The 16,400-nt window shown below is 41.5% G+C and overlaps 2 protein-coding genes across 2 annotated transcripts; one reads left to right on the plus strand and one right to left on the minus strand.

Annotated features, from left to right (window-relative positions):
* Positions 1-1,451: 1,451 nt before the first annotated feature.
* LOC139366739 (neuroguidin, EIF4E binding protein) lies at positions 1,452-8,843 on the minus strand. The gene is made up of 11 exons (XM_071104431.1): positions 8,793-8,843; positions 8,443-8,502; positions 7,671-7,742; positions 7,422-7,559; positions 7,136-7,220; positions 6,957-7,009; positions 6,337-6,457; positions 5,991-6,165; positions 5,698-5,848; positions 5,370-5,436; positions 1,452-3,459 (listed from the first exon to the last, which is right to left on the minus strand). Exons 1-11 carry the CDS (start codon positions 8,832-8,834, stop codon positions 3,446-3,448), a joined length of 978 nt encoding a protein of 325 aa, XP_070960532.1. The 5' UTR covers positions 8,835-8,843; the 3' UTR covers positions 1,452-3,445.
* A 5,338-nt stretch (positions 8,844-14,181) lies between these two features.
* On the plus strand, positions 14,182-15,840 carry LOC139366740 (CCAAT/enhancer binding protein (C/EBP) 1). The gene is made up of 3 exons (XM_071104432.1): positions 14,182-14,256; positions 14,522-14,839; positions 15,061-15,840. Exons 2-3 carry the CDS (start codon positions 14,522-14,524, stop codon positions 15,376-15,378), a joined length of 636 nt encoding a protein of 211 aa, XP_070960533.1. The 5' UTR covers positions 14,182-14,256; the 3' UTR covers positions 15,379-15,840.
* Positions 15,841-16,400: the final 560 nt, after the last annotated feature.

Consider the following 16,400-nt stretch of genomic DNA (forward strand, 5'->3'; position numbering starts at 1 on the left):
GGTAGGCAAGTTGAGAACAAGTTCTCATTTACAATTGCGACCTGGCCAAAGCAGTTCGACACGTACAACAACACAGTTGTTACACATGGAGTAAAACAAACATACAGTCAATAATACAGTAGCAAATGAGTCTATATACAATGTGAGCAAATGAGGTGAGATAAGGGAGGTAAAAGCAAAAAAGGCCATGGTGGCAAAGTAAATACAATATAGCAAGAATTTAAAAAAACACAAAAAAAAACACGAATGGTAGATTTGCAGTGGAAGAATGTGCAAAGTAAAGATAGAAATAATGGGGGTGCAAAGGAGCAAAATAAATAAATTAATGCAGTAGGGGAAGAGGTAGTTGTTTGGGCTAAATTATAGATGGGCTATGTACAGGTGCAGTAATCTGTGAACTGCTCTGACAGCTGTTGCTTAAAGCTAGTGAGGGGGATAAGTGTTTCCAGTTTCAGAGATTTTTGCAGTTCGTTCCAGTCATTGGCAGCAGAGAACTGGAAGGCAAGGCGGCCAAAGTAAGAATTGGTTTTGGGGTGACCAGAGAGATTTACCTGCAGGAGTGCGTGCTAGAGGTGGGTGCTGCTATGGTGACCAGCGAGGTGAGATAAGGGGGGACTTTACCTAGCAGGGTCTTGTAGATGACCTGGAGCCAGTGGGTTTGGCGACGAGTATGGAGCGAGGGCCAGCCAACGAGAGCGTACAGGTCGCAGTAATGGGTAGTATATGGGGCTTTGGTGACAAAACGGATGGCACTGTGATAGACTGCATCCAATTTATTGAGTAGGGTATTGGAGGCTATTTTGTAAATGACGTCGCCGAAGTCGAGGATCAGTAGGATGGTCAGTTTTACAAGGGTATGTTTGGCAGCATGAGTGAAGGGGTCCAGATTTTGCAGCTCTTTCAGAACATCAGCTGACTGGATTTGGGAGAAGGAGAAATGGGGAAGGCTTGGGCGAGTTGCTGTGGGGGGGTGCAGTGCTGTTGACCAGGATAGGGGTAGCTAGGTGGAAAGCATGGCCAGCCGTAGGAAAATGCTTATTGAAATTCTCAATTATAGTGGATTTATCGGTAGTGACAGTGTTTCCTATCCTCAGTGCAGTGGGCAGCTGGGAGGAGGTGTTCTTATTCTCCAAGGACTTTATAGTGTCCCAGAACTTTTTTGAGTTTGTGTTGCAGGAAGCAAATTTCTGCTTGAAAAAGCTAGCCTTGGCTTTTCTAACTGCCTGTGTGTATTGGTTTCTAGCTTCCCTGAAAAGTTGCATATCACGGGGGCTGTTTGATGCTAATGCAGAACACCATAGGATGTTTTTGTGTTGGTTAAGGGCAGTCAGGTCTGGAGAGAACCAGGAACATTTAGTGACCTAAATGTGGAGTAAACTCAACTGAGGATTATTAGAGAAACAAGACTTTTAACCTGAAAATGTGCAGGATACCTCTTTCCTTGACTTCTGTTTTTTTTTTAATACGGTGTTATGCTCATTCGAGTAGCACTCACAGGCCGTTTGGTGTACGTTGTTGGTGAGAGGAAACTTCCAAAACTAGATATTATTATATGTCAGAATTGCAACAAGATTTGTTCAAGCCTAAAATGTTAGTCCATAATCGTAACACGTCTACATTTCACGCATGGCTTTTCTTACAATCCTAACAATATGGACGTTAAACCTTTTGGCAGCTATCTAGCTCCATAAAAAATGAGCAGTCTTCTGTTATGAAATGGTGCCAATTTTGTACTGTCATTCAGTATGATGTATTTTACAGTTAGGGTTAAATATAGTAAATTGTTTATTTTGCTTACTATATTTAGAAAAGCATTTCAAGCCCTACTCCACCACTTCTGTTAAGTTATTTGTGCTGTGTTAGGTGTGCCCTCATTTTAATATTTCTGGCAGTATAAATAAGCATTACTAGGTATTGTTTATGGCCCTCATGATAAATAATTAATATTGCGTATGTCTATTTAGGCTGAAATCTTCATTTTGACATTACAATTACAGTTCTTTTGAGAAAGTAAAGTTGGCATGCTGCTGTTTTTTTAAATCGCTAGTTTCTACTTTTATGCTTGATTTTGGCAAAAAGAGTAAAAGCTTCTTCCTGAAAGGCAGGACTATGCTTCGTGAACATGGATAGGACAGACAAGAAACAGTGACCTTGATCTTTTCCAGCGCTCTTATTAAGATGCGGTGCCTAACACCCTCAGAGTTAGAATGACTATTCTAACAATTTACACATTTTACTTCAAGGCAAATTGCATTTTTGTATTTGTGGAGCATACCATGTACGTGTTATATGTAAAATAAACCTTACTTAAGCAGTGAATGAAGTTTTATTAGCTTAGGAAGAAACAATCAAATACTTGGAAGTAAAGATGCCATAAAATTCGAAATTTCTCCTGATTGTAAATGACGTATCTCTGAAAGTGGAACTTATATGCATGTTTTGGAGTTGTAGAGATGACCCAATTTTGGCAATCTATACATACTGCTGCACAGAAAATATTTTGATGTACAGTTTGAGCCCGTGTCTCAATCATCTTAATGAAAATGTGAGAGAATGTGTTTGATTATCACATACTATGGCAAAAAATGTATTCTGTTACTGTGGGCTTTAATTCCTCTCCTGCATTTAAAATGTGGATTGACTTTCTTCCTCGTGAAAAGCTCACCTATGACCTCTAACAGAAAGCCCAGGTTCGATGGTCTCCACTACATTTCAAACTGGACAGAGTGAACGGGGTGACTAAGGAAGTGTATGTATACATGTAAGGTGCTGTGAAACTAATTTGCTAGTTGTCTCCGCTAAAACTGGAAATATTTAATGCAATTACTGATAGTGCTGCTTCTGCAAAAAATTAAACTTTTGTATTTTGTCTGCCACAGCGACCGTGGATTGTGTTATTATTTTTTTTTTTTTACTGTTTTATTTTTTCAATTTAAAATTATCTATCCAATAGCCTCTTATGTTACAAAATATGGGTAGTAGATGAGTTAATGTAATTCAACAATTCTCTTGAATTTGAGCAAGAGTGAATTCAGTTTGGATAAATGTTTAACCATATTCTATTAGACCATGTTTGATTGTCCTTAAATTGCATTGTTTTAAATAAAAATCCATTGTCCAGAAAGTGTGGCTTAACCAGTCACCATTGATGCCCAATAAGGAAAACATATCTGCCCTGTGAATTCGAAATGGGGGGAAATTTGCATATTCAAATGTTTTGGAGCATCATCTTGAAATGCACACAGGACTGACTGTCAAACAAGGACTAATGATAATATTGAAGAAAAAAAAACACATTGGGTGAAATTCTCCTTTATAATACACATGGTTTAAGCACCTACAATCACAAAACAATCCTGAAAAGTTATTCAACGTGAACTGTCCCATTTAGCCTAAATCACCATTCTTCATCCTGCTTTGTGGTTTTAGGATTCCATTTGTGATCCTATCTTCTGAAAGCTGCAGGCAAAGAACAATGTTGATTAACTAACGATGCATAATCACTGCACTCCAAGTCATTGTAAAATGGTCTAACATTGAGAATCAATTGAATACAAAATTTAACATAAAATAAATCACTGATGGCCTGACAATGAGTACTGTTAAATGCAACGCACACAATTTGATTGTCAGATTAGTAGTAGTTCAATTAACGTTTACATGCTTTGCAAGAAAAACGAGTTCCCTAATAATCCTGTTTACATGGACACGTCTGAAATCAGGCTACTGATCATCAAGGATATCAACCACCCGAGCCATGGCCTGTACGCCCCCATATCATCCAGAGGGTGAGGTCAGTACAGGTGCAGCAAAGCTGTGACCGAGAGACTGAAAAACAGCCAACACTAGCCGGCCTCCACCCAGTACCCTGCCCTGAACATAGTCACTGTCACAAGCCAGCTACCACCTGGTTACTCAACTCTACACCTTCGAGACTGCTGCCCTATATACATAGACATGGAACACTGGCCACTTTAATAGTGTTTACATGCTGTTTTACTCATTTCATATGTATATACTGTATACTAGTCCATGCCACTGACATTGCTTGTCCTAATATTTATATATTTCCTAATTGCATTCTTTTACTTTTAGATTTTTGTGAATTTTTAGATACTACTGCGCTGTTGGAGCTAGGAACAAGCATTTCACTACTGCGCTGTTGGAGCTAGGAACACAAGCATTTCACTACTGCGCTGTTGGAGCTAGGAACAAGCATTTCACTACTGCGCTGTTGGAGCTAGGAACAAGCATTTCACTACTGCGCTGTTGGAGCTAGGAACACAAGCATTTCACTACTGCGCTGTTGGAGCTAGGAACAAGCATTTCACTACTGCGCTGTTGGAGCTAGGAACACAAGCATTTCACTACTGCGCTGTTGGAGCTAGGAACAAGCATTTCACTACTGCGCTGTTGGAGCTAGGAACACAAGCATTTCACTACTGCGCTGTTGGAGCTAGGAACAAGCATTTCACTACTGCGCTGTTGGAGCTAGGAACAAGCATTTCACTACTGCGCTGTTGGAGCTAGGAACACAAGCATTTCACTACTGCGCTGTTGGAGCTAGGAACACAAGCATTTCACTACTGCGCTGTTGGAGCTAGGAACACAAGCATTTCACTACTGCGCTGTTGGAGCTAGGAACACAAGCATTTCACTACTGCGCTGTTGGAGCTAGGAACACAAGCATTTCACTACTGCGCTGTTGGAGCTAGGAACACAAGCATTTCACTACTGCGCTGTTGGAGCTAGGAACAAGCATTTCTCTACTGCGCTGTTGGAGCTAGGAACAAGCATTTCACTACTGCGCTGTTGGAGCTAGGAACAAGCATTTCACTACTGCGCTGTTGGAGCTAGGAACAAGCATTTCACTACACCTGCAATATCTGCTAAATATGTGTATGCAACTAATAAAACATGTTTTAATTTGAATTTGACGGCACTCTGATAAATGCATAAAATAACCAACCAAAATAAACGTTCTACCACAGCGTCCATGTTATTTTTGGGAAGCATATTTGAATCGGAGTTCGGACATAACATTTGTATGTGAAAACTACTTCCAAAGCACATGCATTCAATTGTTCCAAACACCTCACTCGCACTAAAGAGGGAAGCTCGCTCAGCACATGCGCAGATCAAATACACCGCTGGACCGCCGATTAAGGTGTTTGTGTCTTAATAACTCGAAAGATTGTTTTAAATCGGTGTATACTTACTTCATTTTTGACCGTACGCATATTAAGATAAGCAGAGTAAGGTGTTTACATGACTATTGCATAATCTGCCTACTGCCATAATCAGATTAATATCAAATTAATACTGTGCATGTAAACATATTCAATGATGTCAACAAAACTCAGGCTCACCTTTTCTTTTAGTTTTCTTCTTCATTAGTTTCTTCTTCTTCTTCTTGGGCCCCGGGTTATCCGTGTCCTGGAGGGAGGGACAGAGAATGTTTATATCAACACTATCATATATTCATAACATAACACAGCAGTGGAGAATACATCTGAAGTGTGCCCATTATTCCTGGGACCACCTGTATGTAAAATATTATGCAAGCATGACTAAGTCGCTTTGGATAAAAGCAGCTGCGAAATGGCATATATATCTTATGTGATCAATCACTGCATGTCAGCAAGGAGTGTGACCTGTAGAAGACTGGTGTGTGTCACGTAAATGTGTCCAACTCACCTGTCCCTCTCCGCCCGTCAGGGCTGTGATGTCACTGAACCGTGTGATGCCACTCAGCTGACCAGACATTCCCAGCATTCCTCTCTTCTTAGCACTTCTCTCATTTCGGGGCACTTGCAGACGCACCATCATCGACTCCTCAAAGTTTTTCCTAAAGAAAATAAATACATGAAGGGACTCCCTCCAAATGAGAGGGCTCAAACTACTGTAGTACTAGACAGTTAAATGAGTCACAAATCTATAATCTAATTGATGATTGTGTGATCAATGTGTCTGATGATGACAGCACGGACCTGTGCAGCTGCTCTCGGCTCTGTCTATCTGTCTGGAAGTCCCTGTGCTCGCGGATCTCCTCGGGAGCGTCGCTGTACTGCTGCCGGAGTTCCTGGATCACAGAGCTGCGTAGGGCGGCACGCCTCTGCTTGTCAGCCAGCTCCTTCTTTTTGTCTGCATCTGTCAGGTCTCCCTCTGTTGATCAAGTAAAGAGGTCTTATATATCACAGCCATGGTTTTGTAAAATCATCCATCACAGAAATAAGACAGCTTTGTGTGCATTTTTAATGGGGGGGGGGGGGGGGGGGGTGTACATACGATTCAACAGAGAGGAAGATTAAAAAAACAACTTATATTTGACATTACCATAGTGCATTGGAGCAATCTTGGGGGGAACATATTTCTTGCCACTAGATGGCACTTTTTTCTCAGCGCCTTCAGCCTTCTCTCCACCATCTTCATCCCCCGAGTCTTCTGATTCACTTAGCTATGGAATTAAAAAAACATTTTTTAAAGATGAATGAATAAGCTGTTGTGCAAACCAGATTTCATTCTGTGATAGGGAACAAAGAACACAATGAATAATAATATAATTAAGCAATAAGGCCCGAGGGGATGTGGTATATGGCCAACATACCGTGGCTAAGGGCTGCTCTTATGCACAATGCAGAGTGCCTGGATACAGCACATAGCAGTGGTATATTGGCCATATACCACAAACCCCCAAGGTGCATTAATGCTATTATGAACTGGTTACCAACGTAATTAGAACAGTAACAATACATCTTTTGTCAAACCTGTGGTATATGGTCTGATATACCACGCACGGCTGTCAGCCAATCAGCATTCAGGGCTTGAACCACCTAGTTTATTATGTCTGATATACCACGACTTTCAGCCAATCAGCATCCAGGAGTCAAACTACCCGGTTTATAATTGTATTCATCTAACAGACTGAGGGATGCCAAGAGATGAGAAGTGCTTACTTTGCTAACAAGGTTATCCGGATTGGGACGGAAGTGCAATGGGTCATTTTCCCCTACAAAATATAAAATAAACAATTTACAATACAATCAAGGAATGTATATCACATGCATTCTGATTAGTACATACATTTTTCATAACAATTAAAGACTTGCTTCCTTTCCTCAATATCACATCTCACCTAAGCTCCCAGTCACTGCTGTGCGCACCAATTTATCAATCTGATATCTCAGTTTCTGGTCCAGAGGGCGCATCTTCTCTAAAACCTTGTAGAGCAACACAATAGTTAGAATATAGCAACAGAGGTCCAAGATGGCATTCATGAGCCCAAACAAGACCAAGAAGACTATGCAAAAAGTCAACCGTAATTTGAATTTGGGATGATGAAAATGGGAGAGGTTGCACATGCACAGCCCCACACACTGAGTGGTACAACATGTAGTGACCAGCAATGAAGGGCATCTTACTGTTCTGACGGTGACCAGTCTGTGAAGGGCGCCACTGTCTTTCACACTACCACCCTCTGATTTAAGACTGATCAGGTGAGTGATATCTTGCAGGTAAAACAGCAGCAGCTGATATCTAAGGTCAAGGAAAGACAAACCCTACAAGAGAGTGGGAAATGTACATTTGCATTAGGCATTTGAGCGAGACAATGCTTCCTGTTTATGTGAACTCTCAACGACCATATGTGTGAATCCTATTATAGTACTTACCTTGGATGTTTGGAATTTTCCACCTTGGACCCTCTTTAACAAATCTCGAACCTGCCCTGTAACTGATGCCACCTAGGATTGAATGTGTACAGACAGACCTTAAACATCTGAGTGACTGGTAATAGATCTCCGTAACTAGTAATAGATATGACTGATAAACAACACTACCGTAGCTATGTCACATCATTAGCAAGGATGCTACAGAAGACAAACAGCCGGCTGAATTCTAACTACAGACCGTACACCAGATAATGTGATTTAAGCAAAGATTTTTGGTATCAATTACTGGACGTTACAGGTTTGCCTATACAAAACGTTGTCATAGATTTTTCAACTGAATCTTCTAAAATGTATGTGCCCAGTTGCAGGTGGTTCTAAAATAAATAAAAATGTTTGCTCCATGAAGTGTACGCAGACATCTTGTCAATTTTAAATCTCTCATTGATCGAGACAGGAGAGTGTCATCATGACATGCAGCACTTTGGGGTGGACCCACCTGCCTCAATCAATAAGAGAAGATTTGAAATAGACAAGATGGCGGTGTACATTGTTGGATTATTTCTTGAAGCAAAATGTTCATTTTAATAATGGAGCCTTTTCGAAATGTAAAAGAAACACCTGCAACTGGTCACAGACATTTTAGACGTTTAGTACAGGTCGTTTGGCATAGGCAAACCTGTAACGTTAACGCTCAGTAATGGATGCCACAAATCTTTGGTTATATCTCATTATCTGGTGTCAAATCTGTAGCTAGCTGTATTCTGAACCTAACCTGTTCAGTAAGACTGTTCAACAGCCGCACAGCATTGGGTCCATCACTGTCAATCAAATCCTGAAAGAAAATAGCAAATCAAAATATTACAATAAGTACTGCTTTCAAAGTTGGTAAGCCCAGGCAAACACTGTCCCATAGTTAACTAGTACAGCTAACGTTAGCTAGCTACAGGATTTAGCTAATTAGTTAGCTATGTAACTAGCTATGGCGCGCCCTGTGTGAAGTGGCTGGATAATTGTGGTGTGTTTAATCATGAGATATGGCAGCAATAAGGGTAATAATCTTGAAACGTTTAAAGAGATATCCAAAATTTTGACATAAAACGAAAAACATAAAGCTCAACTCACGTTTTCGGTATAGGAAGCCGCCATTTTGATTGAAAGTTGCATGTACGGAAATTGCTAAGGGACAGTGGAATCGCAAGAAAGAGTTTCGTAATTCGTATCACGCTAACTACATGTCCAAAGAATTATGGAAAATGCACTTATGCAAAATGCCCATGGTGAATAAAAACATAAACAACTAACACAACATAATAACCTCATATTTTGGGTTATGGACGAGTGCTGCACCATGTACAGTGCCTTCGGGAAGTATTCAGACCCCTTGACTTTTTCCACATTTTGTTACATTACAGCCTTATTCTAAAATTGATTAAATTGTTTTTACCCCTCATCAATCTACACACGTTAAACCATAATGACAAAGCAAAAACAGATTTTACATTTTTTTTGTGCAAATTTATTAAACATTTAAAATGATATCACATTTACATTGGTAGTCAGACCTTTTACTCTGTACTTTGTTGAAGCACCGTTGACAGCAATTACAGCATCAAGTCTCGGGGTAAAAACCTGTTTCCGCTTTGTCATTATGGGGTATCTTGTGTGGATTGCTGAGGATTGTTAGTTATTAAATCAAGTTTAGAATAAGGCTGTAATGTAACAAAATTTGGAAAAAATCAAGGGGTCTGAATATTTGAAGGCACTGTATATAGTCATTGAACACTGGTCACTTCAACAAGGTTTACATACTGTTTTACCCACTTTATATTTATATACTGTATTGTAGTCATGGCTCATCCTATACAACTATATCTAGACTGATATTGCTCTTCTGATATTTCAAATATTTGTAAACTTTTTGGATCATGTGTGTATTGTTACTGTGTTGCTAGATATTGCTGCACTATTGGAGCTAGAAACATAAGCATTTCGCTGCACCTGCAATAACATGTGAGCAAGATCTTTAAACAGGTCAACACTCACAAAGCCGAGGGGCCAGATGGATTACCAGGACGTGTACTCAAAGCATGCGCGGACCAACTGGCAATTGTCTTCACTGACATGTTCAACCTCTCCCTGACTGAGTCTGTAAGACCTACATGTTTCAAGCAGACCACCATAGTCCCTGTGCCAAAGGAAGCGAAGGTAACCTGCCTAAATGATTACCACCCATGTCAGTAGCCATGAAGTGCTTTGAAAGGCTGGTCATGGCTCACATCAACAGAATCCTCCCGGATACCCTATACTCACTCCAATTCGCATACCGCCCCAACAGATCCACAGATGACACAGTCTCAATCGCACTCCACACTGCCCTTTCCCACCTGGACAAAAGGAACACCTATGCGAGAATGCTGTTCATTGACTACAGCTCAGCATTCAACACCATAGTGCCCACGAAGCTCATCACTAAGCTAAGGACTCTGGGACTAAACACCTCCCTCTGCAACTGGATCCTGGACTTCCTGACGGGCCACACCCAGGTAGGAAGGGTTGGCAACAACACGTCTGCCACGCTGATCCTCAACACTGGGGCCCCTTAGGGGTGTGTACTCCCTGTTCACCCACGACTGCAGGGCCAAACACGACTCCAACACCATCATTACGTTTACTGATGACACAACAGTGGTAGGCCTGATCACCGACAACGATGAGACTGTCTATAGGGAGGAGGTCAAAGAACTGGCAGTGTGGTGCTAGGACAACAACCTCTCCCTCAATGTGAGCAATACAAAGGAACTGATCGTGGACTACAGGAAAAGGCAGGCAGAACAGGCCCCCATTAACATCAACGGGGCTGTAGTGGAGTGGGTCGAGAGTTTCAAGTTCCTTGGTGTCCACATCACCAACGATCTATCATGATCCAAACACATCAAGACAGTCGTGAAGAGGGCACTACAAAACCTTTTCACCCTCAGGAGACTGAAAAGATTTGGAATGGGTCCCCAGATCCTCAAAAAGTTCTACAGCTGGGCCTCCCGGGTGGCGCAGTGGTTAAGGGCGCTGTACTGCAGCGCCATCAGGGTCCCTGGGTTTGCGCCCAGGCTCTGTCGTAACCGGCCGCGACCGGGAGGTCCGTGGGGCGACGCACAATTGGCCTAGCGTCGCCCGGGTTAGGTCGGTAGGGGTGTCCTTGTCTCATCGCGCACCAGCGACTCCTGTGGCGTACAGCCCGCCACAGGAGTCGCTGGTGCACAGTGTTTCCTCCGCGCATTGGTGCGGCTGGCTTCCGGGTTGGATGTGCGCTGTGTTAAGAAGCAGTGCGGCTTGGTTGGGTTGTGGACGCATTACTTTCAACCTTCGTCTCTCCCGAGCCCGTACGGGAGTTGTACGGGAGTTGTAGCGATGAAAAAAGATAGTAGCTACTACAACAATTGGATACCACGAAATGAAATGCTTACTGTACATTTCAAGTAAGTGAAATGCTTACTTACATTTTTACCCCTTTTTCTCCCCAATTTCGTGGTATCCAATTGTTGTAGTAGCTACTATCTTTTCTCATCGCTACAACTCCCGTACAACTCCCGTACAGGCTCGGGAGAGACAAAGGTTGAAAGTCATGCGTCCACAACCCAACACTTGTCGTATTCGGCGCATGTGACAAACAAAGTTTGATTTGATATATGTGTCAACGACCAATAAACTTTGATTTGATTTGGTAAGGGTATAATGTATACTTATACACTGAGCGTACAAACAGTAAGAACACCTTCCTAATATTGAGTTACACCCCCTTTTGCCCTCAGAACAGCCTCAATTCATTGAGACATGGACTCTACAAGGTGTCCGATGCGTTCCACAGGGATGCTGGCCTATGTTGGCTCCAATGCTTCCCAGTTGTGTCAAGTAGGCTGGATGTCCTTTGGGTGGTGGACCATTCTTGATACACACAGGAAACTGGTGAGTGTGAAAAACCCAGCAGCATTGCAGTTCTTGACACAGTCATACCGGTGCGCCTGGCACTTGCTACCCTACCCCATTCAAAAGCATTTAAATATTTTGTCTTGCCCATTCACCCTCCGAATGGTACATACAAAATGAATTTCTCAATTGTATCAAAGCTTAAAAATCCTTCTTTAACCGGTCTCCTCCCCTTCATCTACACTGATTAAAGTGGATTTAACAAGTGACATCAACAAGGGTTCATAGCTTTCACCTGATCAGTCTATGTCATGGAAAGAGCAGGGTTCCTAATGTTTTGAACATTCATTGTGCATAACACATACTGTATATCCACACAAATACAGTATGCATAAAGTATGCATAGCCCTTGACTTATGACACATGTTGTTGTGTTACAGCCTGAATTGAAAAAACATTCTCACCCATCTACACACAATACTCCATAATGACAAAGGGAAAACATGTTTTTGTTACAATTTTGTACACTGGTGTAGTATAAGACCGATGATGTTGTAGGCGATGTACTTCTATAGATAAGATAGTTGAGATGTACTAAGTTCATGCAGCATTTATAGGTTATATTCTTAAATAATGAATGGTTATATATTATTGACCATAGAACAGCATTACATTTTTTCTGATTGCTGAGGCACTATCTTTGAAACTATTGGCTATTTTTGCAAAACTCTACACACTAACCACAAAACTTTACACCAAACCAGCAAAACATTTTACATCTCTTGCAAAGCAAACAATTCTTGCAAAACTCTTCAAACTATTTTTAATCAATACAGTACACACAAACTATCATTTGAATAAGCACACGAAGCACCAACTACGCACTGACAGTATAAATGAAAAGCACTTGTGGCTTTTGTTTTTTCTGTGTGCAGGGTATAGCAGTTTGCAATCAAGTTGTGTCATACATGTAGTAAACACACATACACACAGGTATCCAAATGTGTAAAGTATGGATGTGTATTCCCGAATATAACACACTATCAATACAAATAAGGGGGAAAAGTGTAGAGTGTAGAATAGAAGAAAACAAAAACATTTGTGCTAGAAAAAAAAAGAAAAGAAAAAAATTAGGCTACATCTCGCATTCTTTGTGGGTCTGGCCATAAAACTTTATCCACATGCGATGTTGTCTTGAGCTAGGCAGCGTGGAAAGTATCGCCTGGAGTGCCGTACCAGGCCTGGCATGAACCCTGATCGATGTCTCCACAATCCTCATCCATTGCCTGTAGAAGGGGATGCGTTGGTGGGGCTGGCGATACACGTTCCGACGCCATGCAGAGAATCATTATTCAATAGGATTCAAGAACGGAGAGTTTGGGGGGAGATTGAGCGCAGTGAAAAGTGGGTGACTTGTGAACCAATTGCGTACCACAGCAGCCCCAATGATAGGATTGTATAGCTTACCTGCACATATTCATATCTCAGCTGTTTTACACGGTCTGAGTTTCTTTTGAAAGGGCCTCTGTAAAGCTGCTTCATCCTAATTCTTTTGTGTTTCAGTAGACGAGACAGTGCAGAGAGACTCACTCTGTTGACGTTTTGGAATATGGTGTTATCTCATTTTGAAATATCCGGATGATACCTGCAACAGTATAGCGGCTCAGATTTGGTTGAACCCATTGCCCAGCCTCCCTCATGCTCATCCCATGGTTGACAACATGGTCAACCACAGTCGTTCTGATTTCATCAGTTATTGTGTTCCTGACTCCCCTTCATCTTCCTCTTCCCTGTCCTCTCCTTCTCCCCATCCTACTTCACCTCTTCCTTCCCCTCCTCCTCTTACTTCTTCACCTCCTCGTCCTCCTCTAGTTCTCACCCATTGCCCTTGAACAGGCAGTTAACCCACTGTTCCTAGGCCGTCATTGAAAATAAGAATTTGTTCTTATTAACTGACTTGCCTAGTTAAATAAAGGTAAATAAAAATAAAATCTTACTCTCTGTCCAATATTGGCCTCCATTGATGTCCAACCAAATGTTTACCTGTGGCCTATTTATAGTGCTCAAGCTCCGATTTGTAAGTGAACTCATTATCTAAAAGTGTTTTCACATCTGTCAATGTGGAAAAGCAATTGGTGAAATAGTGTATCAATATAGAGACCAATGTTTACAATTTTGCTAGAAGTGTGTTTTTAAATTGCAATATGAGTGTACAGCAGAGAACATCCATTCAGTTTGGCACACTTGGTAAATGCATTGGCTACAAGTGTTAATGGTTTCAGAGATAGTACTTCAAGAATCACTGTTAGTGTTTAAGCATTCAGAAAAAACTGTAAATAAATATCCCAGAATGTTTCTTTAAAGATGCCCATGTACAGCCACATATACATTTTTTAAATGTAAAAAACCCCCAATAATGTCAGGATGTGATCCTAAAAAAGGAGAAGTAAATTAAAGGCAAGAAACAAGGCGATAAGAAAAAACAAGCCCATGGGTGATGAGAGTGAGAGAGAGCGCGAGAGAGAGAGAGAGGTGGTGTTTAACTTAGAGGAAGTGATGGTGTGATAATCAGATGAGTACCTGTCTTTACAGTGTTTATGAGCAGAACATTGAGGGAGGAACTCACAAAATAGAAAAGGCAGTACGACGATAAACAAATTCAGAGGTAAGTCCGTCAATATCCTGGTGGGAAATGCTCATAATATATTGAAACGCGTACATAACCGACAGTTATGTACTGTAGGCTACGTGTCGTTTAAAAAGAGAATTTCATCATAGATGGAAATAAATCTTGACAATGTTAGTACTAGAATGTTGTTATACAATTTAAAACACTACAATAGGCCTATAGTTATCATGTAATTAATTAACAATGGATGTGATAATGAATGTGTGTGAACATTACTATAATGTGTCTGAATCCCTAACAGATGTCTCAGTGTTCTGTAATTCAAGAGTATAGCCCTCCAGTTTCTGCCACATTCACAACCTTCGGTCAGACTCCCACCCACGCTTCTACAACCGTGGCCTTGAACCCTGACCCATCGACCCCGGCACCCTTTACCAATGATATGACTCAGATGGACGGGATTCCATACAGCCAGTCGATGGGGGCTCAGGGATTGGTCAGGACGGGCAGTAACAGAATGACAGAGCAGATGATGGGATTGTCATACCTGTCCTACGCACCTTGTCACAACACACCTTCCACAGAGAATGTCGGCCAACAGAGTCACATACTGCAACAGGTATATGGATACGCCGCTTGGGTTCTGTGTTCATGAGAATGCATAATGTTGCAGGTATATGGATACGCCCCTTGGGTTCTGTGTTCATGAGAATGCATAATGTTGCAGTTAACGTAGTTCAATGTTAAGTTTTTTTCCTTCTTGCATCCATTTTGTCTTTTTCAATTTCAAAGTTATCTCTTCCTTCCAAACCCTCTACATCCCTCCTCCCTGTCCTACAGGATTTTTCTCCCTTCCTCCTCCCCCTTCCTCCCGGCCCCCTGCGAAGCCCCCTGCAGAAGAGGGGCCTGACCAAGGACACCATGGAGTATCGACTGCGGCGGGAGAGGAACAATATTGCCGTGAGGAAGAGCCGAGACAAGGCCAGGCGGCGCATACAGCTCACCCACCAAAGGGCTCTGCAGCTGCATGAGGAGAACCACCGGCTGCAGATTCTCATAGGGCAACTCACACATGAATTGGACACTCTCAAACACATCTTGTCACAGCGTCACCTACAGCCCAGGGGTGAGAATGCAGCCAGGGAAGAGGGCTGTTGAGTGTGTTGGGGAATGTTGTAGAGAATGACAGCAACTATGTGTGGTTCTGTATGAAAATATGCTCTTTTGTTACATTGGTGGAAATTGTACATTGTTATAAAACAGTCACGTAAGTGCTTTCATCTGGGAGTATCCCAAATGTTGATATAATGCAGGGTTAGTGCCTAAGTCAACAAAGGCTGTGAGTCAAAGAACACAAAGTTCCAAGTACTTTAAAAGCCTTTTGTCTTTGGTTAGATGACACAGATTTCAGCACACTTTCTACCTCCTCTACCTTTTCTCTGAAATTACATGGCAAGAATGATTACCCAATCTGATTACCCAATAACTTTGATGGTTTCAAAAAGATTCATTGAATTAAGCACCACTAAGAATAAGGCAGTTGTCAAGAAATGTTAGATATCAGGCAAAAGTTATGTCATTGTGCAATTCAAACATTTTTTAATAAAAAAATGTTTTATAGCTCTTTCTCAACTGTCTATGTTAGCTGACTTACAGTAAAATCAAGGTACAAAAAGGGACCAAAATAGTATTTTGGGAACAACACTAAACATTTGTGACCACTACTGCTTTAAATGAAAATTAGTTAATGAATCCAGGCATATGCCATTTCTCATTTTAGCTGATAATATAACATAACGCACCTCAATATAATAATAATTCCACTTTAGCCCAATCTCCTCCATGTGATTGTATTGCATCTAAAAATGGCTATAGTAATGGCTATGCCTAAACCCAGTTATCTCCTGCTATTTAGCTTCTCCAGTGAAGTATTTTATGTAAGGGCACATATAGAGATGCCCCCCCCTTCACTCTGTTCACAAAGGCCGTTAAAAACAAACACAATGACATGGTCGTTTTATGGGTAGAAAGGCTGGGCCAGCCTTTGTGGGACGGGTAATATTTCAACACAGCACAGGACAGAAAACCAAAAAAGATAGCATCAGCACACAGGAGTGAGCCTTCCTGTGGCAGCGATTGCAGTTAAGGGACAGATAGATAGGAAAAAAATGTTTGGGGCC

The sequence above is a fragment of the Oncorhynchus clarkii genome, chromosome 15, assembly GCF_045791955.1.
Source record: "Oncorhynchus clarkii lewisi isolate Uvic-CL-2024 chromosome 15, UVic_Ocla_1.0, whole genome shotgun sequence".
In the NCBI taxonomy this organism is placed as follows: domain Eukaryota; kingdom Metazoa; phylum Chordata; class Actinopteri; order Salmoniformes; family Salmonidae; genus Oncorhynchus; species Oncorhynchus clarkii.